This window comes from Selaginella moellendorffii, unplaced genomic scaffold (assembly GCF_000143415.4).
Source record: "Selaginella moellendorffii unplaced genomic scaffold, v1.0 SELMOscaffold_35, whole genome shotgun sequence".
Classification (NCBI taxonomy): Eukaryota; Viridiplantae; Streptophyta; class Lycopodiopsida; order Selaginellales; family Selaginellaceae; genus Selaginella; species Selaginella moellendorffii.
The window spans coordinates 182231-204081 of record NW_003314296.1 but is presented as its reverse complement, the minus strand read 5'-3'; the positions used below and the strand labels follow the sequence as shown (position 1 = coordinate 204081).

At 44.9% G+C, this 21851-nt stretch overlaps 5 protein-coding genes and 1 long non-coding RNA gene across 7 annotated transcripts; 5 read left to right on the top strand and 1 right to left on the bottom strand.

Moving 5' to 3' along the window:
* Positions 1-6072: 6072 nt before the first annotated feature.
* On the top strand, positions 6073-7145 carry LOC112349059 (plastid division protein PDV2-like). The gene is made up of 2 exons (XM_024682712.1): positions 6073-6362; positions 6423-7145. The coding sequence occupies exons 1-2, from the start codon at positions 6081-6083 to the stop codon at positions 7056-7058; spliced, it is 918 nt and encodes a 305-aa protein (XP_024538480.1). The 5' UTR covers positions 6073-6080; the 3' UTR covers positions 7059-7145.
* A 9-nt stretch (positions 7146-7154) lies between these two features.
* Positions 7155-11366, top strand: LOC9657163 (serine/threonine-protein kinase/endoribonuclease IRE1a). 2 transcript variants are annotated; one of them, XM_024682711.1, is made up of 10 exons: positions 7155-7310; positions 7369-7513; positions 7707-8896; positions 8952-9127; positions 9187-9433; positions 9483-9786; positions 9859-10145; positions 10218-10611; positions 10664-10931; positions 11189-11366. In XM_024682711.1, exons 1-7 carry the CDS (start codon positions 7171-7173, stop codon positions 10009-10011), a joined length of 2355 nt encoding a protein of 784 aa, XP_024538479.1. In that variant the 5' UTR covers positions 7155-7170; the 3' UTR covers positions 10012-10145; positions 10218-10611; positions 10664-10931; positions 11189-11366. The 2 variants fall into 2 exon arrangements, with proteins under 2 accessions (XP_024538479.1, XP_002977820.2); XM_002977774.2 differs by having other exon boundaries at positions 10218-10931.
* Positions 10335-11329, top strand: LOC9657162 (3,4-dihydroxy-2-butanone 4-phosphate synthase). The gene is made up of 2 exons (XM_024682595.1): positions 10335-10931; positions 11189-11329. The coding sequence occupies exons 1-2, from the start codon at positions 10335-10337 to the stop codon at positions 11327-11329; spliced, it is 738 nt and encodes a 245-aa protein (XP_024538363.1).
* A 1281-nt stretch (positions 11367-12647) lies between the features above and the next one.
* On the bottom strand, positions 12648-13380 carry LOC112349060. Its single transcript, XM_024682713.1, has 2 exons — positions 13221-13380; positions 12648-13136 (listed from the first exon to the last, which is right to left on the bottom strand). The coding sequence occupies exons 1-2, from the start codon at positions 13326-13328 to the stop codon at positions 12951-12953; spliced, it is 294 nt and encodes a 97-aa protein (XP_024538481.1). The 5' UTR covers positions 13329-13380; the 3' UTR covers positions 12648-12950.
* A 302-nt stretch (positions 13381-13682) lies between these two features.
* Positions 13683-15481, top strand: LOC9657161 (probable polyamine transporter At3g19553). Its single transcript, XM_002977772.2, has 2 exons — positions 13683-15319; positions 15367-15481. The coding sequence occupies exon 1, from the start codon at positions 13789-13791 to the stop codon at positions 15262-15264; it is 1476 nt and encodes a 491-aa protein (XP_002977818.1). The 5' UTR covers positions 13683-13788; the 3' UTR covers positions 15265-15319; positions 15367-15481.
* Positions 15482-16054: 573 nt separating this feature from the next.
* LOC112349093 lies at positions 16055-16517 on the top strand. Its single transcript, XR_002993280.1, has 2 exons — positions 16055-16094; positions 16164-16517. It is a non-coding gene; the product is annotated as an uncharacterized LOC112349093 (long non-coding RNA).
* The last annotated feature ends 5334 nt before the right edge of the window (positions 16518-21851 follow it).

The following is a 21851-nucleotide window of genomic DNA, read 5'->3' as shown; positions in this document are numbered from 1 at the left end:
ATGCAATATAATGTTATTTGGTATATGTGTAGTTGTGTTTAATGCCAAGCTTATAATGTTCCCCTTTATGTTGTGAAAGGACAATTGGAGTCAATTGTAACTTCCTGTCTATTTGAGTTAATGGTATTTGATTTAATAAGGCCTTTTCCACAATTCACTATTGGCAATGAGTATGTTATTATTGCCTCCAATTACTTAACTTTCTGAGTGGAAGTTGATGCTTTTGCTAATGCATTAGTGACTATTATTAGGTACTTCTTTCTCAATTGAGTGATATTTCAACATTTCTATCTTGAGTGGATTCTTTCATATAATAGTCCTATATTTATGGTTGAGGCATTTCGGATTTTTAACATCTTGATTAGGGATACACCACACTTTTATAAGTGCTTATCATGGTGAAATAGTTTGTTCAAATCTTCAAAAGAATGATCGTGAAATATATGAACTTTTAGTATTCGGATTGGGATGGATATTTACCATCTCTTTTAAATATATATATTGTAGCAATATAAACTTTTGTTAGTGCTTCACTATATAAACTTTTATATGGTCATGATTTGATACTACCAATAAAGTTGAGTTTACTTTCATGACTACCACGAGTTGCTAATATTAAGTCTTAGGATCAATATTCAACAAGCATTATTCCACTTGTCCAAGTGGAGTTTATTGAATATTTGGCCACGTACAAGTGGGTACAACTCTTATCATCATCTAGGTGTAGAGTACAAAGTGGATGACTTAGTTGTAAGCAACTAATTTTTTCATTCTACTTTAGTCACTTAACCACACTTTTAACCATTTAGAGGAGTCTCATTCACAACATTCATAAGTCCAATTTAGGACTTCGGCTTGCTAACCTCGAGAATGGCATCCATGCCACTCAACCTTTGCACTTTGTCCAAGTGCTCCATGTGTCCAATCCCATGACCGACACCCTAAGGCACCACCGACATACCAGCCCCCGTTATGCTAAGGCCATGCCCATTCACTTTGGTCACACCGGTGGTCCAGCACCATTTTACATCGCAATCCCGTTTCTCAAAAACTAGGCCATTTGTCCATGAGTGACCATCTTAGATCCACTCCTTAGCATCTTTAAAATGCCCGCAAACATGGGGAACAGCCTTCCCCAATATCCCTTTCATAGTCCCTACCAAATCCTTTTCTGTCCATGGCCGTGTGCACCAACACTACCATTGGATCAAGGCCCATAGGCTCGACCACTAAGTCCCACGATCCTTTGGGACTACCTTGCCACATGACTGTAGCTTTGGTCACTACACTAGAGGACTATTCCTCTTCCTTTCCACAATCTAAGACTTTGGGACAACAATTTAGAACACCGTGGCCCTATGCGAGCCTTATAGGTACTCTCCCCACCTTCCGCCTTTAGGTGCTCTAGCCATGGATTTAGAGCAAGGTTCTATTGAGCCATGCTAGGTATCCAAGTAGGTAGTGCCACCTATGCTTGTATTGGGAGCATTGACTATTTGATCTCCCGAGGGAAATAGAGCCAACTCTTGAATACTTCACCAAGCCATCCCGCTTGTCAGTCCGTATTCACTCTAGCCTTGGACTTCCTAGTGGTCATCCCATCCCCCAACAGTGGGGTATGGCCTTCCGGGGCCAAACTGGCCTTTCCGGGCCAAACTAACTCCACGGGGGTCCAACCCCCACCCTCCCCTTACTATACTTTTGGAACCCTTTGCAGCGCCCCCCCCCCCCCGGGGGACAATCGCTTTGGGCTTTCACCCAACAACTTGTATTAGTATTCGGACTCGGACTTGAACTAACTCGGACTTGGACTTAGTCTCGGTCTTGGACTCAAACTCAGACTTGGACTCAGTCTTAGTCTTGGTCTCGATCTCAGTCTCAGTTCCACCTTGGACTCCATCTCAGACTCCATCTCAGGTCCATTTTGGATTCCATCTCGAACTCCATCTCAGGTCCATCTTGAACTCCATCTCAGATTCCATCTCGGGTCCATTTCGAACTCCATCTCAGACTCCATCTTGGATTCCATCTCGAATCCATCTCAAACTCCATCTCAGATTCCATTTCAGATCCATCTCATAGTCCATTTCGGACCCATCTCGGACTGCATTTCGGGTCCATCTTAGACTCCTCCTCGGGTCCATCTGGGACTCTTCCTCATACTCCTTCTTTGACACTTCCATATGTCCTATGTTGGTCCCTTTGTCCCTTTTCTAGAGACTCACTTGTTGCTTGCTTCGTGTTTGTTCCCCAAGCCCTTCATTGGGAGTTCCACTCCCACTCTTGATTTTTCAAGTCGGCATTCTTAGTCCAAACATGCTACTCCTGTTTGGCTTCTACTTTGGCCACTGCCATGTGGCACCCTTTTGGCTCCACTTTTGGGGCTTTGGGATTTGTGTCTTATAACTCCACCACCTATACACGAAGTTTGATGTCCTTATTGAACGATAAACCATTTTATAAAGTAATATCAATATATATTACCCTTTCCATCTTTGGCACCTAGCCAATATTTGTTAATGGTTTGACATTGAAGGCTGCCCATGCCTTATTCATCCTTTAAGGAGCATAATCTCTATAACATAAAGATTCATTCGACCATTTGTGGTGGTTCTCTCCTTTTATTGGTTTAATTCTTGCTAAACCTGTTAGAGACACCTTTTCTATCTCAATCTCACTACTCATTCTCAAGTATTATCGATATAACCTTTGCACTTTTGAATTCTTAAATTTGACTTGTCAAAGTCAATTTTCTAGGTGTTTCTGACACCTTACATTGCACATATTGTGCAAATTCCACTTCCCCATCCTAGGAAGTTTTCTACTTGAGGGCCACCATCACCCTCTCTCCTATTTTGTGCCACTCTAGACACTAAATTTTATTTTTCCATATTTTATGTTAAAGTTGTCCACAGCCCTATCATTTGACTACTTTGCTGCTCCCTGCTTTGGAATTTTCACTTTGTCAGATTGGAGCATTTAGAAATCCATCCTCAGATATATATTTCCTTTTTCACAATCTGTTAGCATTAAACATATAAGCGTTCCTTGTCTAACTTTTCCATTTAGATTCTTTCCAATGAATTCCATGGCCCAAAGTTGGCCACTAGTCTTTTGCTCCTATACTTTAATTGTTACACCTAGCAACATAGGATCATTACCTCCATTCTCGAAGTATCCTTTCGGTTCCATAACAAAGACTTTACTTTGCCAAGTCTAGAAGATGTTCACCTTTAGTACATCTCTTTAACATTTTTTTTTATGGGCTCCATCTATAGCCCAACTTTGTGACCCTCCTATAAGTCTTTTATAGAAATTATTTTCTCTAGACTCACTATACCATCACATTGACACAACTCATTTCCCTTAGGTGTTCTTCCCGTTTGGTCACCTCGACCAAGCCATACCATCATCAATAGTTAAAATTAATACTTTGAAATAGGAACCTTATTCCTTAACCTCACAAGGACCTTGTCTTTGTTTTAGCCATAAGATCACCTAGTGATCTAACCTTGACACCTTAATAGGTTTGCAAATAGGTCCTAGGTTTTCCAGACCTTTAAGTTATTAACCATGACCCTAGAAGCATCCCCCACACTTGGTGGTGCACTCAATTTAGCTCTTCTAGCCAAGGGTCCATAGCAACTGAAACTAGATGCCCCCATCTCATTCACCACATCCTTGATGCCACTCGCACCAAAATGTTCAAATTATATATATCGGGCCACACTAAGCAATCTAATCATGCATCACGACTTCGAGGCATCCCCTGCTTGGTGATATGCCCAAGCTAGTCTCCTTATTAAGAGTTTATAACTACTGAAAAATAAGTGTCCTCATATTCCAAACCATCACCTCACCCTAATGAAAACCCAAGCACTAAAGAGTTGGGACTTGAACCTAACCTCCATATATGCATCTACAAACAGCACCACACAGGATGCCTGGCATGACTCTCCATGCTAGTGCACCAACTTATACTTAAAGCTAAACTGGCCTTTCTTGGCCAAACTAGCTCCATTGGGGTCTAACCCCCACACTCTCCCTACTATATTTTTTAGAACTTTTGTTCCTTTGGAGACTCCTTTTTTGACACTTTCACGTGTCTTGTGTTGGTCCTGTTGTCCTTTTTCTAGAAACTCACTTGTTACTTGCTTCGTGCTCATTCCTTGAGCCCTTTGTTGAGAGTTCCACTCCCACTCTCAATTTTTTGAGTCGGGGCTCTTACTCCAAATATACTACTCCCGTTTGGCTTCCGCTTCAGCCATTGCCATGTGGCACCCTTTTGGCTCCTTTTCTGGGCTTTGGGATTTGTGTCTCATATTAGTGTTAGTCTATTTTTAAAAACTTATGGTATGTGGTTTATCTTAAACACTCTTTGTTCAATAGAAGGGGCCATATTAGATGTTGTAACAAGTTTTACCACAAGTTTATAAAGTTTGGTATAACATTCAACATGTTAATCCTCCAAAAGTTATGCATATGTAATGACTAAAATGCTTCATATAAAAGGATTAGAAGCAACTAACACCACTTTCAAATCCATTAGTGCCTCTTAATGTTCCTCCAGATCACAGCCCATTAGCTAAAGAACCTTGACTACTTTCCATTTTTCTGAGAGGGGATGATGTGAGATTCAAGTATATAGCTACAATGCCATATATTAATAATTAGAGTACTATTGCTCCTATATATAAACTAAGTTTTTTGGGCTAATAGACACTTCCATATACCATACATGCATATATTGAATAATTTAAAATATTTATTTTTATATTTCTAGTGTGGAGAGTGATGATATTATGCAAGAATATAATTGTAATTACTAAGTATAACATAAATTTCTAAATATTTCTTTTACATAACTAGTAATTTATATGAGAAACATAAACTAATAGTAGGAGTGATTAAGTAAAGTTTTAGTTTTATGGTTGAAATTATTGAAATCTCAATGGTTTAAATAATAACTAAAACATTTTTAAATTATTTATATATTAATAATTTGCTGTATAGTGCATGCAACAACACTTGGTTTACTTAATAATAATATATTTATTATTTAGTTTTTTAATAATCCAATTGATTAATAATTATAAAGGTGTTTATAATTTATAAATCAAATATAAATTAAGTATAACCATTGGATGGTAAAATATCCCAGAATATCTAAGCATATTCTATCACTACCATCTTAATCCCCATACAGATTTTGCTTAAATAAACCAGAAATCCCTTGCTTAGAATGGTATACCATTATTCTTTCCATTTCAAACTAAATGTGAACAATGTTTCATTTATGGTTGGTTAGATGTGAAATGAGAGAAGACATCCATGAGACCTAGAGAGACATCTCAAAGCTGTTCAAATCCATCAAAGATTATTTTTTCAAGTTGTGGGTAATGCATTGAAACAAATATCAGTTATCTATATAGTTTTATGTATAGATTTATTATTACTTCATGCAATAAGGGCTATTTAGAGAAACTGTTTGATGCCTTATAATATTATCTAAAGTATGTTTTAAAGATATTCACAAATTTAGTATTTAGTGAACTACTAGTTTGTTTGTTTTTTTTCCTCATCCTTATTCATTTTTTCTGGATATTGTATCAAAGTAAAATATGGTGTTTAATTAGTAAAAATTATTTTAAAATTGAAATAAATTGAAATGCATTTAAAAGAATTCAGACAAAATCAAATGAAATTAAATGAAATCAAATGAAGAAAAACGAATTAAAACAAATTAAAACGAATTAAAATGAAAAAATGGCATTTACAGCCATTTTATGCCCATATTCTAGAACCCTAAAACACTGCTCAAAGTATTTCTGGGCCAATCATTTTCTTTGTTTTAATTCATTTTAAATTTTTTGTCTTCATTTAATAGTTTGAATTCTTTTCAATTCTTTTCAATTCGTTTCAATTTATTTGTCTTCATTTATAACTCACTTTTAGCTGGGAAAATCTAAAACCAAAAGTTTAAAAGAGTAAATCAGTGACAATCTTAACAAGGTTGTACTGCTTAGAGACCATGCGGAGCCAAGGCACCAGAATATTCGACATATGCTTGGCTAGGGTTTATGGAGCCTGATGAGATCAGTGTGGTGCTCCAACGCGCCTCGGATCTCCACACGCGGATCAACGATGCCATCGAGCGCGCGCTCAAATCGGAGTTCCTCCTCACTGCTGGTAAGGCGCGAGATTCCTCTGTTAGCAGCGCTGCTCGAGATCGAGGCGAGGAGGAGGAGGAGGAGCAAGGGTCAAATGTAGGTCTTCTCGGAGAGCCGAATGCCGAGGCGAAGAGCCTGGGCGCTATTCGCGATGCGCTCGAGGCCTTGGAAGAACAGCTCGAGTGTCTCCAGGTAAAGAGAAGAAGCCTTTAATTGGTCCATGGATTGATCGCTCTGGATGTCGAATTCCAGGCTCTCCAGCAGCAGCAAAGGATGGATCGAGACACAGCGCTCGCGGAGCTGGAGGAGAGCCGATTGATTCTTCTCAGCCGGCTAAGAAGCCACCATGGCAAGGAATGGGAGATCATCCACGAAGCTCTGGCGTTCGCTGGAGAGCCCGTGGGGATCGAGCAAGAGAAGTCTCCAGCGCGGATCACGCAGGCTGGAGAGCCGATTAGAATCGAAGAACAGCACGGCGATCGAGGAGAGATCCACAAGACGTTCATGGCGAACTTTCTCGGGATCCCGATCAAGCTGGGCTTGGACCTGCGAAGATTTGCTGGCCGGCTCTTCGGCCCCGGGGTTGGAGTCACCTCTCGAGCGGCGATGGTGATGGCGGGTGTTCTTACCACGATCATCCTCTTCTCGGAGATTGGATCCAGGCACGAGAGAAGGAGGAGCTCGAGCGAGGCTACCACTGCTCCTCCAGTGATCCCGACGCCATCGCTGGCGATTCCTCCGAGAGCTCCAGCGATGGAGGAGCGATGCCCTCCAGGCAAAGTGATGATCTTCGTGGATGGGGTCTCCAAATGCGTCGTCAAGGAGCGCATCGAGATCCCATTTCGCGGTGAAGTGAGCTCGCCGGATGTGCTCTACGGGCGTGGCTAGATGAAACAGGGATCCATCCAGTCAACGGTGGTAAAACATTGGCCAATGATAGTCAAACACATATATATTCAAGTAAAACGTTCACGAGATTAGGGCTTTTAGGAAGTCAAGCATGCTGGCATTGCTGCTCCTTCTCGTGCCGCTAGGGCTCAGCGGCAAATCGACACGGCCATCCGCGGGTGAAATTTCGGGAAATCCAGTCGCGGCGGATCTAACGCTTGCACAGGCGCCCAAATTTTCGGATTCTTCACTGTAAGTGAGCGATCGAAGGTCGTGGCCGCTGCCTAATCGATGTACTTTCGCACTGTAGAGGTTTCAGGCTCACGCCAGATGGTACTGTGCACGCGATCGATGACACTGGCAAGTATTTCTGGTCGTTTTCGTCTGGAGGGAGCTCGCTCGTGGAGATTGAGCCGATTGAGCAGTATGCCGACGAGGCGGAGCATTTCGACCAGGTATCTTGGGTTCTTAGCCGCTACGCGTTTTTAGGGACGTGAATTCTTTTGCAATCCTTTCTAGTTTTTCCTTTCAAGTCTTGATAGAAGAGTTTCCTCCCAGCACTGTCGAGCTCTTGTAGAATTTACATAGCCAAGCCTTGTTTTTTTACTTATTTGTGGTTCTGGAGCTCACACTTTTTATTCTTCACAGGATTACGAGACTTTGAAGAAGTACATTGCTGAGAGCCCGATCGTGAGCGAGGGTGGCGTGGTGATAGGGGCGTCTTTGAAATCAGTGTTCGTGGTCGACCCCAGCACCGGGACTCTGATCCACAAGTTTGACATCAACGGAACAACGTCTGGGAAGGATGCGGAGCCGCTGCTATCCTCGATGCTCAAGGACTTTAAGCCCCTCTTCTTCCAACGCACAGATTATTCCTTGACGTGCTTCGAAGTCTCAACCGGCTCCGTCAAGTGGACGATACGATTCTCGGAAGTTGCCAACTTGGCGGAGGATATCGACTATCCAGGTATCGCAGCAGGAAATACAACCAGCTTGACTGTGCTTGTCTCTGATGGAAAGCCATCCAAGCGCACGTTTCAAGGCACGAAATTCACACCGATTATCGTGGAGCCACCGTATTACCTCGACTACCTTGTCAAGAACCACACCTTGCCTCCAGTCTCGGCTCCTTCAAATGCGATTCTGGCACTTCCTAGCGGATCCAATCCCAGAAACAGCACCAACAGCGGCAGGGGAAGCTTTCCAGTTGGGTGGCTTTTCGGTGCACTGCTTGCATGTCTGGCTGTGGTAACTCTGGTGCTGAAAGGAGTGCTACACTTTGGACAGAAAGAAAAGCAGAAGAAGGAAAAGGAGCAGCAGCAAAAGCGGAAGAAACGCAGAGGTCCGAAGGGTGATCGAGCCTCTCAAGAAAACGTTAGTAAACAGGTGGATGATACGAAAGTGGATCAACCGAAAAAGCAGGATGCAGATGGAAGAATTGGGAGCTTGACGATCTCTAAGATAGTCATCGGTTACGGAAGTCATGGCACCAGGATTCTCGAAGGCAAGCTGGATCAGAGGCAGGTAGCTGTGAAGTCGATACTTAGCGGCTTTTACCACAAAGCCTCGAAGGAAATAGCTGCTCTCATCGAGCTGGATACTCATCCAAATGTGGTGCGGTACTACTCAATGGAGCAGGACAACGACTTCGTCTATATAGCTCTGGAGAGATGCAGCTTTAACCTGGAAACATTTATTGTCGTGCACGCTGCTGGCGCAGACAATCGAACTGAAGTAAACGAGTTCGAGGAGAAAGAACTCCAGGAGATTTTGCAGCAAAAGCTCACCTTGTGGGATAGGTCCTGCCTTCCAAGCCCGTTGCTCATGAGACTGATGAGGTAGTTTTCTTGTTGCTGGCTCACGTACTATTTTCTTGTTCGCTTTTCATTACAGAGATGTTTTGGAAGGACTCGTTCATCTTCACAAGCTCGGCTATGTTCATCGAGACTTGAAGCCTCAAAACGTCTTGATTCTTCGGAGTGGCACTTTTCTGAGCGCAAAAATATCCGATATGGGAATCAGTAAGCGGCTGAATGATGGAGCGTCAGGCATTGACAAGCTTACGACTGGTACGATTCTATTTGCCAAAAACAAAAGAAAGAGAAAGATTTTACGTATGTTTAAACAGGTATGGGCAGTTCCGGCTGGCAAGCACCCGAACAAATCCAGGGCGAGCGGCAAACTCGAGCTGTAGATATGTTCAGCGTTGGTTGCCTCCTTTACTTCTGCGTCACTGGCGGACAGCATCCATTTGGAGGCCGACTGGAGCGTGACATGAACATTGTGTCTGGTAAAATGGATCTCTTTGCTGTAGATCACTATCCAGAAGCTATCGACATCATTTCAAGTTTGCTTGCCATGGATCCCAAAGACAGGTACAATCTTTGGATATATTTCTGATCAATCCTTTTCTGTTTTACACAGACCAACTGCTATGCAAGTAAAGCTTCATCCATTTTTCTGGCCCCCGCAACAGCGCTTGCAGTTTCTCATCACTGCTAGCGATCGTGTCGAACGCGAGGATAGAGAAGCCAGCTCGGCGGTACTGACTGCGCTGGAGGCCGTGGCTCCGACTGCGTTGGGCGGAGCATGGGATGAGAAGCTGGACCCTTTACTCATCAACAACCTCGGCCGCTACAGGCAATATAACTATCAGGCCGTGCGGGATTTACTCAGGGTCATTCGTAACAAGGCGAACCATTACAGGGAGCTTCCTGCCGATGTACAGGTAACTCTTTTCTCCCAAGGTTTACTTCTCTTCTTCTACCGAATTGCTGAGTTCTTTTTGGTTTCTTTGCAGCAAATACTAGGAAGCATTCCTCAAGGCTACGAGAGCTACTTCCGGACTAGATTTCCGAAGCTCCTCATGGAAGTTTACAAAGTTATAGCAGACCACTGTTGGGAGGAGGAAATGTTCCAACCATATTTCTCCGAGGCCGACGACTACTTATGATACACTCCATTATTATCGGTGTCAGCGAAAGACCACTCGCAGCAGCTCGAGCGCTCTGGGCCTTAAGATTCGTGCGCTTGCAGATAATTCTTTGTCTTGTTTCAACCAGCGCCTGCGAGACAAAGACAAACAAGGTATGGCTCTCTTCCCCTTTATAATCGTTTCGTGGTTTCATCAAAATATCTAACGCTTGCTCCTTTTCTCAGGTCTCTTTTTCTCTCCCGTTTTTTAGCTTCTCGAGCTTCTACATTGGTTTCTTCGAGAAGTTCGTAAGTGATTCCATTCCTTTGGTTTTAAAGTTCTCTCCCAGCATCACGCGAGCAATGCCACCGTCCTCGATCATCCGCCAGGCACTGGAAGCTCTGGCCAGTGGCAAATGCGTCGCCATTCTCGACTCGGAGAGCCGCGAGGGCGAGACCGACTTGTTCTTCCCGGCGGCCACCACCACCCCGGGCGCGCTCCGTACTCTCCGTACGCAGGCCGGGGGCGAGCTCTACATCGCCATTGGCAGCGAGGTGGCCACGACGTTCGGGCTGCCGTACATGGGTCAGGTGCTGGCCATGGCCCATTCCCACCCCGTGCTGCAGTGCAGTGCCAAAGGTACGGTAATGTGCCAGGGCTCATGCTCGGTTGGAATCTCTTTGGACCACAGGAGCCTCAAGACTGGGGCGTCCGACGTGGAGAGGAGCTACACGTGTCGCCGCCTGGCTGGCCTGTGGGGCGAGCACAGCTGTGCCTCCAATGGCAATGGTGGTATTGTCAAGCCTCTTACAAGTGCCCAAGAGGCATTTGGGAGAGAATTTCATGCTCCAGGCCATATTTTTCTGTGTGTGGAGAACTCTTTGGGCTTGAGAGCTAGGCAGGGCCACACTGAGCTATCAGTGGCCCTTGCCAAAGCAGCAGGGATCTCTCCTCTCATGGTAGGCTTTTTCTCTCTATTATTTTTCCTGACTGTTGTAATCATCTGTTAGCTTTGTATGATTCTTTTTGCTCTGATTGATATTCCTGTGCTTTCTATGATATTAAGATGCTAACTTGCATGTTTTCTCTCAAGCTTTTCTCTTTTTCTTTCCTTTTTCCTTTTTCCTTTGACCGTTTTAATTCTGTTAGCTTTGTATGATTCTTTTTCCTCTGATTGATATTCCTGTAATTTGTAGATGCTAACTGATCCTTCTAGGTTGGCTGTGTGATGCTGTGTAATGAGGGTGATGACTTTGGAGCCCTTCCACTTCAGGATGCCAGATTCTGGGCTGAAAAGCACCAAGTACCATTCTTAGCAGGCCAAGAGATATTTGATTTCACCAATGGCTTAGCTTGATTGGAAAGCTGGAAGATAAGTTTCATGAATCTCTAAAGTGGAAAGGTGTTTGCATTTCATTCATTCATTCATTAGCTGGGTTTTGTGGCGCCCACCAAGAAGCATGAGACTGACGGATTATAGTAAGCCGTTTTGATGATCTTGTGATGCCTCTCCCATCCCATGTTTGAAATTCCACTTGTCAACCATTACCCCAACCTTCACGAAAATCCGCATCTCGCCCGTCCTATAATCCCCGTTAATGCTAATGTTGTGTGAAATTTCACATGATTATGATATGATCCATTATTTCTAAAATTCTATTTCTATTTTGAAAAAGATTTCCTCATGGGAACCCACGCACGGTCAGGCAAGTTTTAAATGGTGGAAACGCATATTCGCGTTCCATTCATAAATACAAGATGCTCGGAGAGAAGAGAAGAGAAGAAGCGCTTCTACACGACGAGATCATCTCCATCAATGGTAGTACCTATCGTATTTTTATAGCCCATGTGGTTGCCTTCAATAGGCGTGTCCTTGGCGTACGGACGGAGAGAAACTTTTGGCTCCGTGCCGCTAACAAGAAAGAACCTCTGCGAGAGAATATAAGATAAGATACCCACGTTTAGTACCTGGATCTTCCCGGAGCGTGGTTTAGATTGGAACCTTTAGCAAGGACACGGCCCTTCTCGATATTTTCTTCCCTGGCTCCATCTCGATCTCCAAAGCTTAATCCATGGATATGGCTGGCCAGGCCTGCGAGTAACAATGAGAGTTTGTTAGCCAAATATCAAGGAAATAGATTTTCTATCGCCCATGGTTTGTCACATGTGGATTCCAACAGACAACGAATAAAACAGCTAAAGACACATTCCCTTCACACTCTCATTGTCCCGACACTATCACTGGAAAAGGAGAGGATAGACAAAAATTTCTTCCTTTTTCTATCAGCAGAGGCACTGGATGGATGGTTACTAGCTGGTAGTCTATACTGACAAGCGCACAAGGAACAAATGGAAAGGAACAAACGCACCTATAGACCAAAGCAAAGGAACTCTCTGCTCTAGGTAGACACCTGCGTCTAAGTGAATCGATTCACAGTACCTGAAAGAACCAAGTTGCTCTGGCTTTGGACCAGTCGAAGAACATATTTTGATCAGCTGGGATCACGCTCTGGGATCTGACAAAACAGTGGAAGAATCATGTCAAGGAGAAGAACATTGTCAGAGTACCTGGATCAGACAGCATTCACGTTGCCTAGAACTCTGTAATGCGGCTCTGCCAAGAAAAGAGAGAAACAAAGCAAAAGGAAAAGTTAGCCAGGAAGAAAGGAGCTTGCTTTGGGGAAATTCGGTGCCATTGATGAGCAGCAGCTCCAAAAGGAAGAGAGGTGGCTGCCTGCGCGACAGCCGCAATTAACTTCTCACTCTCTCCCTCTCCCTCTCCCTCTCCCTGTCCGCGACGAGCACCGAATTCCCACCTTCACACCCAGAGCAGCATCTCAAGAAACTGTCCAAAACCGATACGTGTCGGAGCAAAAAGAGCTTTGTGGCTTCTCCAGCAGTAGCAATGCCGCGCCGCCACTACGATACTACTCTAGAAGAAAGATGAGATCGCAGGAAACGAAGAACCTCTGTGCGCCTCAATTGTGGACTCTGATCCGATGATGCAGAGGATCCGGGCCGGAAGGCACCAGGCGGTCGGAAGCCGCGAAGGCATCGTGCCCCGGAGCTTGGCGGCAATCATCGCCCGGGCAGCTCAAGTGGAACGACGTCGAGAATCCCGCGGAGCGCCGGAGTAGAAATCTTCGGTTGTCGCTGGTGATAATCTGCCAGGATCGAGATATTTCGTGAGCGATCGATGAGGAGGGGAGGGATCGAGAGAAAAGAAGAGGATTTCCGGATTTTCTTACCGGATTCTTGACTCCCCCGCGCGATGTCGATTCAATGCCGATCGCTAGAAGCAGCAGCAGCAGCAGCAGCGCGAGCGTCGCCGAGGAGCGCGCAAGAGAAGGCGCCATTGCATTGGGATCGATCGATCGCTCCTCTCTTTCTTCTCCACACTGGAAGAGGGGAAACGAGGACGAAGAGTTAGGGTTTAAAACCAAAATGCTTAAACGCGCGACGAGTACGATCGACGCTTGGTACGCGTACGGCTGCCCGTCCAGTCGCGATGACGGGTGAATCCAACGGTGCCAATTTCATTAAAGAAGAAAAGCCCATGATGGATCGAACCCGAGCCCCAAGAGGAAAACAAAAGATACCGCGGAATCATGCCCGTCACATGGAAGGAATTATACCAATTTCCCGCGCGAATCTTTTCAAACAAAGTGAACATTCGTTTAGGTCAGGGTTTTGGGATGAAGAGGCGCCACGCTCGAGAGCCGTGGCGGCAGTGGCGCCGCCGCCGTGATCGCGGCCTCGCAGAGCATCTCCACCGATGTAGATCGTCCCAGCACAGGTTGGAACAGGAAATCTTGGATGGATGAATCGTCGATCAATCGATTCCAGGCAAGCGAGCATCAGCAGCGATCTAAGCTCTCATTCTTCCCTCTCGTCGCGCTCATCTTCTACGAGGTCTCTGGCGGGCCGTTCGGGGTGGAGGATTCCGTGAGGGCGGCCGGGCCACTGCTGGCGATTCTAGGGTTCATCATCTTCCCCTTCCTGTGGAGCGTCCCCGAGGCCCTCATCACGGCGGAGCTCGCCACAGCGTTTCCAGCCAACGGCGGCTACGTCCTCTGGATCTCGGCCGCCTTTGGCCCCTTCTGGGGATTCCAGGAGGGATTCTGGAAGTGGCTGAGCGGCGTCATCGACAATGCGCTCTACCCGGTCCTCTTCCTCGACTACATCAAGCGATCGGTGCCAGTCTTCGCCACCGCCGCCGCGAGGTACCCCACGCTCGCGATCCTCACGGCGCTGCTCACATTCGTGAATTACAGGGGGCTCACCATCGTCGGCTTCGCGGCCATCCTCTTGGCATTCTTCTCGCTGCTGCCATTCGCGATCATGGGGATTCTAGCTCTTCCGCGGATCAAACCGCGGCGATGGATCGTCGTGAGCATCCGTGAGACACAGTGGCGCGGGTACCTCAACAGCCTCTTCTGGAATCTAAACTTCTGGGACAAGGCCAGCACTCTAGCCGGCGAGATCGAGCGACCCAGCGAGACGTTTCCTCGAGCTCTCTTCGCGGCAGTGCTCTTGGTGGTGATCTCGTATATCATTCCACTGCTGGCGGGCACTGGAGTGCTGGATCTCCACCGCGAGGACTGGGAGGATGGCTACTTCGCGGACATCGGCCGGGAGATTGGAGGGCAGTGGCTCAAGTGGTGGATCAACTCCGCGGCGGCGCTGTCCAACATGGGTCTCTTCGAGGCCGAGATGAGCAGCGACTCTTTCCAGCTCCTGGGCATGGCGGAGATTGGGATGCTCCCCAGGATCTTTGCGAGGCGATCCAAGCACGGCACTCCAGTCCTGGGGATTTTGTGCTCGGCCACCGGGGTGGTGCTGCTGTCGTGGATGACTTTCCAGGAGATCGTGGAGCTGCTCAACTTTCTCTACTGCGTGGGGATGCTGCTCGAGTTCGCGGCTTTCATCTGGCTGCGAGTGAAGCGCCCGGATCTCCACAGGCCGTTCAAGCTCCAGCTCGGGACGCTCGGGGTGGTGATGTTTTGCCTGCCACCCTCGGCGTTCCTGGTGCTGGTGATGTGCCTGGCTTCCATGCGGACGATCTTTGTGAGCTGCGGCGTGGCTGCCGTGGGGATCGTCTTGTACCCGGCGATCATGTTCGTCAAGTCCAAGAAATGGGTGGAGTTTGCTGTGGACACGGAGATCATTGCTCCTCCTCCTCCTCCTCCTGAACAAGATCACGGCGGCCAGCAGCAGCAGCAGCTGATACAGCTCGTTCCAGATGATCGAGGAGGTGACCAGCACCGGGAACTGCGAGGACAAGTTTCGTAGTTCCGTTATCCACCAGCGTTTTCCTTCGCCACGTCTCTCGGTCCTTCGGCTCTTGGTAAGTTTTCTCGCAGTTTTCTAAATCTTACTCGGTTTGTGAGCCAGAATTTAACGTCGAAAGAAGTGGGAGAGTTCCAAGCTACACACACAGTTACAAATGTTATCACAGTAGCATCGATCGTGAATCTTGAATCAATTTTTAAGAGCTTCTTCGCACTCCTTGGAGTTTGTTCCTTGGCTATTCCTAGCCAACCTTTCATCTTTGAGTTTTTCCATCTCCGTCTCTAAGTTGCTTCCATCTCCGAGAACTTACGTTGCTTTTATTTTTTAGTTTTTCTGCTTCCATCAGCTTGCTTCTATCTCCAAGCTTTTCTGCGTAGCATCTCCGGGTTCTCAGCAACCTTAGCCTCGAGTTTCTAGCAATCTTAGTTTGAGCTTCACTGTTTATTCTTGCTAATCTCTTTTCGTGTTTTGCTTCCAGGACTTCAATGCAGCTCAAGTGGTCGAGCGACTCAACACTTCGGTCGCCGAGCAACGCAAAGCGAATGATCTGAAGGAACTGGAACTCAAATGCCTGATGCGACAGATCAGAGCGGAGGAGGAGGAGGAGCTGGAAACCAAGCGCGAGATGCTCAACGTGACTGGATAAAAGGTGACGCTAGATCCCAAGAAGCTCCACACCAAGGAGACGAACGAGCTGAAGAGCTTGAGCAACGACTTCTATCTTAAGGGGCTCGGACAGCCACTATCTCGACTGGCTGGTGTGTTTGGAAGAAGCTTATCTCTCAATGCCGTAAGCTTGTGCTCTCAAGCTGGGTGGCCGAGATGAAAAGGTATTGTTTCTCGATTTCCTTGTTTCTTCGTTGTCAATCTCTCAGCGTTTTATGTCTTTTTTTATACAGGCTGCTAAATGGTGGGGCTGGAACATAGCTTATGGTGGAGCTGGAACTTGGAACCCATGCTGTCCAAGCTGGCCAACAATGCGAAGGACTTATTTTCCGTATGGTTCCTGTATGGCGGAGGGCAACATGGGAATGTGGATTCATCTGCAAGGGCCTCTACCCAACAGACCATGCCGATGTTTATAGTCTTGTGGTGCCCATCAAGAAGCGTAAGACTTTATGTCCTTGCTGCTGCTGCCGCTGCTGATGTTGTTTGTTCCTCCCTCCTCCGCGCCACTCACTTCGCTCCCCTGCCGCTTCACGCCCTGTTATTTCCTCGCTTCCTATTAAGCAGGTCACGTTTCGTTCGAAGCAGAAGTTATTACACAGCAGTTTCGAAGCAGAAGTGGTCAAGTAACGAAGGCAGCATCAAACAGGTGTGGGGGGCAGAGGACATGGATTAAGTTAGCAGCAACCATAGAGCAGGACATAGTCCAGTACTGGGATGGACTATGAAGATTAGTTACGTAGAAGCAGGTTGAGCAGGTGTTTAGAGAAGTATAGCCGAAGTATAGCCGAAGTAGCCGATAAGTATAGCCGAAGCTAGGAAGCGGGTAGAGGAAAGAATGTTGTCTTTAGATATAGTAGCAGATTAGCCAAGAGGGCTCAGCTAAGGAGACTAGTATTTTGGTAGCAGGAGATTGGCAACAAATTAGATATAGAGGTGTTGAAGATTACTTGCAGCAGGCATAGTCGTAACAGCAGATTAGCCAGGAGGACTCAGCTAAAGGATACTAGTGTTTCGAGCAGACTAGCAAGGATTGATTAGCTGTTGCAGGACTCAGCTAAACAGGAGAGAGTGTTAGCAGTAAAGTCCTCCACCACTTATCTGTATAACAGCTCTAGTTCTCTTTCACTTTCGATTTGTCAGCCACCTCCTTAATTTGATGATCAAATGGTGTGTAGTTATTTCTCTTTAGTGCGATCTAACTGTGTCAAAGCCCTGGCAATCTCTCGGCGATTGTTTGTCGTGCTCCGTCCCCCAAAGTTGCGGTTAACCTAGTACATTCAAATGGAATCACTCTTGAAAGCACCAGTAGCTCTCATCATCTAATGTAACTTCTCCCTGGAATTACTTTCCCAACACCATGTTATAGATTTCGAGACTTTCTGGTCCTCATATTACAGCATTATACACACTCCAAAGGAGAGTAAATATATACATCAAAGCCAAAAGATCATTAAAAAATAATCCATGCCACTTATAAATCGTAATTTGTGCCACCGGAAGAGAGCATCCAGTAGCTTTGAATTGCTGGCCTAAGTTTGATATGAGCGACGTAGTACCTTTCAGTTGAGAGGAACACGAGCAACAAGGCAATTTATGCCTCCACAATCATATTCTCGGCTTCTCGTTGCAGTATCAGATGGAATCCTTTGGAAAAAAGCAAATAAAATAGACCAAGTACCTTGATGATGGATTTTTTTCAAAAACAGAGCACAATAACGTTAAAATGCATAGGATAGTTGGGATGGTGATTTCTACAAGTTGAGATCTGCATCGCGAGCACCAGGAGTTGACAAGTTCTGAAAGCTAAAAGAATGTCTCACCTGTGAGAAAGTACTAGATTGACAAGCATGCCAGCACCGTCACAAGGAGATCCAAGCTCAGGATAGTTTGACACGAGGAGCGAGGCAATAGAGAAAATGCTGCTCAGTGATTTTCTTTTACTTTGGCGGCGAGACAGCCCCAAGCCTTGGGCTTGCAGCACCAGCCGTCACTTGGAGTAGCTGCAACATAAGAGACTCTTCTCCGTTCTCAGCATAGCCAAGCATCAAGACGTTCCATGAAACGTCTTGCGAAACCACCCTGTCAAATACCCATACTTCGTGTACATGTCCATGAGCGTGTTGGTTGTGTAGCTCAGCGAAGCTGCTCTTGGAGAGGATTCTCGAGTGGATATCAAAGCGGAGAGTTGAGCTTGACGACCTTCCCGCAGATCTTCTTGATGGCTAGAGCAATTCCACGACACCACGTCGCGATTCTTCATCCCATGGCGTTGAAGATGGATCGCATCATCCAGGCTGCCGCATCCATAGCCGCTACGAATGCCTCTTGGTGGATTCGCTCCAGATCTCTGGCGCCGCCGCATTCCTTGATCCATGCGATTTGCGCACCTGATCCGAGAATATCGCGGCCGCAGCGCTGATCCTCTCCCAAAGCATTTAATTTTTACACAGTGAAGCTTTTTTTTTTTTTTTTTTTCTTAGATAGCTGTGATCCTTTTCATAACTCTGTGGTGTACCATGCAGAACTCTTGATTTCTTTCAAACCATGGCACTTTATAGTGTGTATTGGCTTTTTTTTACTAAAAGTCAGATGCATGATATAATAATATAAACAAATTAAAATAAAACTACACTTTTTATTTTAAAAAATTTAAAACTTCGTCAACTAGTTTTTTTTATGATCACAAGTATTTTCAGAATAAAAATAATTATAGAATTTTTTTAACAAAAAGTAGATTTCATGAATAATTGTTTTTCAAATTCTAATAACTTTTTACCACTTTGTATTATTGACCCATTTTTTCTTCTAAAATAATAAAATATAAATTTAATTAATATTATTTTCATTTTAACATTTTATGAGTATAGAAGTTGTTTGTCTTATGTTTTAAGCAATAAATATTAAAATAAGATGAATCAAAATATAATTTTGTTTTTTTGAAAAGCTCTACTATGATTATATGTATGTAAATGAAAATTAATATACTTTGTTAATTTCAAATTTCACGGTTTACGAGCGATAAAGTCTTTTAAAAGTTTTATAGAATTTATAAATTGTAACAATTTTTCAGTTTTATTAATATTTAAAACTTAATTTAACTTACCATATTACTAATAGATGATACTAAATTACTAAATTATAAGTTTTTGAAAAATATTTAAATTATCCAAGAGCAAACTAACAAAGATAAACTTAAAATTAAACATATATATAATTTTACAGTTTTAAAAATTCCACAAATGACACTAATGGCTACATTAAACTAAAAATGAACAACATTGCGGAACCTTTCAAAAATGGAAAGAAAAAATTTATTAAATTTTAACTCAAATCTAAAACCTAGTGGATGAATAAACTCAAACAAATATATAAATACTAATATTCACAAATATAACTCTCACTCCTTTTATGAATAAAATATGAAGGTATATATGGTTATAACTTAATTCACAAACAAGTAAACTTGTTTGAGCTAAAAAAAGTAATGTTAAATTAAATAATAGTATAAGTTAATTAAAAACCTTATAATAAACTCTTGATCTTATTATCAAATCTAAATGTATCTAAAATTTATTCAAATTTGCTATGAACCTTTTATTACTTATATGGTTTAAAAGATTTAATTGTTATTAGTTTATAGAACTTGAACACCTTTGTTATTGTCATTTTGGGTATTGTTTCCTTATGTAAAAAATTTCAATTGTTATCATGAAAAATTTAAAAGATTCAATATTTTAATGATTTACTTTCAGGTTTAGTAAATATGTTTAATAACTTTCTCTAAATCTTTAGAAACTTTTTGTGAGACACAAAATCCCTAGGCCCCAAAGTGGAGCCGGAAGGGTGCCACGTGGTAGTGACCGAAGCGAAAGCCAAACGAGTGTAACACTCCGACTTGAAAGGTCGAGAGTGGGAGTGGAACTCCTAACGAAGTGCTCGAGGAACGAGCACGAAGCGAACAAAAAGCGAGGCTCCAAAAAGGGACCCAAAAGGACCAACACATGACACGTGGAAGTGTCTGAGATGGACTCGAGTTGGAGTCCGAAGTGGAGTCCGAGATGGACCCGAGTTGGAGTCCGAGATGGAGTCCAAGGTGGACCCGAGATGGACCCAAAATGGAGTCCGAGATGGAGTCCGAGATGGAGTCCGAGGTGGACCCGAGATGGACCTGAAATGGAGTCCGAAATAGAGTCCGAGATGGAGTCCGAGGTGGACCCGAGATGGACCCGAAATGGAGTCCGAGATGGAATCCGAGATGGACCCGAGATGGAGTCCGAGATGGACCCGAAATGGAGTCCGAGATGGACCCGAGATGGAGTCCGAGATGGACCCGAGATGGAGTCCGAGATGGAGTCCGAGATGGAGTCCGAAGTCGAGACCGAGACCGGGACCGAGACCGAGACCGAGACCGAGATCGGGACCGAGAACGAGACCGAGGCCAAAGCCAAGGCCGAGACTGAGCCCGAGCCCGAGTCCGAGTCCGAGTCCGAGTCCGAGTCCGAGTCCGAGTCCGAGTTCGAGTTTAAGTCTGAGAGGGTGAAAGCCCAAAGCGTTTGTCTCCCAGACCCTGGGGGGTTTGGTGAGCTCCAAAAGTATAGTAGGGGGAGGACTGCAGTGGAGCCAATTTGGCCAGGAAAGGCCAGTTTGGCCCAGGAAGGCCGGACCCAGTGTTGGGTGAAAAGCTGCCCACTGGGAAGTCCAAGACTAGAGTGAACACGGACCGACAAGCGGGGTAGCTTGGTGAAGTGTTCAAGAGCCGGCTCTAGTTCCCCCGGGAGATCGACTGGCCGATGCTCCCAGTCCAAGTGTGGGTGGCACTACCTACTTGGATACCTGGTGTGGCTCAACGGAACCTCGCTCTAAGCCCATGGCTAGAGCACCCAAAGGCGAAAGGCAGGGAGAGTACCCATGAGGCCCGCGTAGGGCCACGGTGTTCCGAAATGTTGTCCCAAAGGCCTAGACTGTAGAAAGGAAGAGGAACAGTCCTCTGGGGTAGTGACCAAGGACACAGTCGTGTGGTGAGGAAGTCTCAGAGGACCATGGGACTTAGTGGTCAGGCTTGTGGGTCTCGATCCAGTGGCAGTGTTGGCAAACACGGCCAAGGGCAGAAAGGGACTTAGTGGGGACTGACAGAGGGATATTGGGGAAAGCTATTCCCCTTGTCGGTGGGCATCCTAAGGATGCTAAGGAGTGGATCTGAGATGACCACTCACGGAGGGTTTGCCTAGTCTTGGAGAGCCAAGATTGTGATGCAAGTGGTAATGGACTACCAGTGTGGCAAAGGTGATTAGGCATGGCCTTAGCGTAACGGGTTGCTATGTCGGTGGTACCTTTGAGTGTCGGTCATGGGATCGGACACATGGAGCACTTAGAATAAATGCAAATGTTGAGTGGCATGGATGTCATTCTCGGGGCTAGTAAGTCCTAAGTCCTGGATTGGACTTATGGAGGTTCTGAATGAGACTCCTCCAAGTGGTCAGAGGTGTGGTTAAATGACTAAAGTAGAATGGAAAATTTAGTCGCTTACACTTTTATTTTTAGTTATTGAGTAATAATTAAAAGTAAAAGCCATTTATAACTTCTACTTGTGCTATAGAGGGGTTTTTTACTGCTAATAAAAGACTTCCCCTATTTCTTCTGTTTGGTGTTATTGCCCTATCATTTGAGGCTACAACAGTGAAAACTAATGTAATAAGTTGAATAAAATTTGAAATTTTTATGAAACCTGAAATGTTGTCATGGTCATTAAGTTCAAGTAAATCTTTTAAGGACTCCCATAATGTTTGTTTTGAAATCATAAATTTAAAGTTAATAAAGTTTACCATTTTCTTAATTACATTCATATAAATGTTATATAGCTTTACAAACAATTTTATATTGTGGTTCATTCATTCTTTTATATGTCTATTACTTGAACA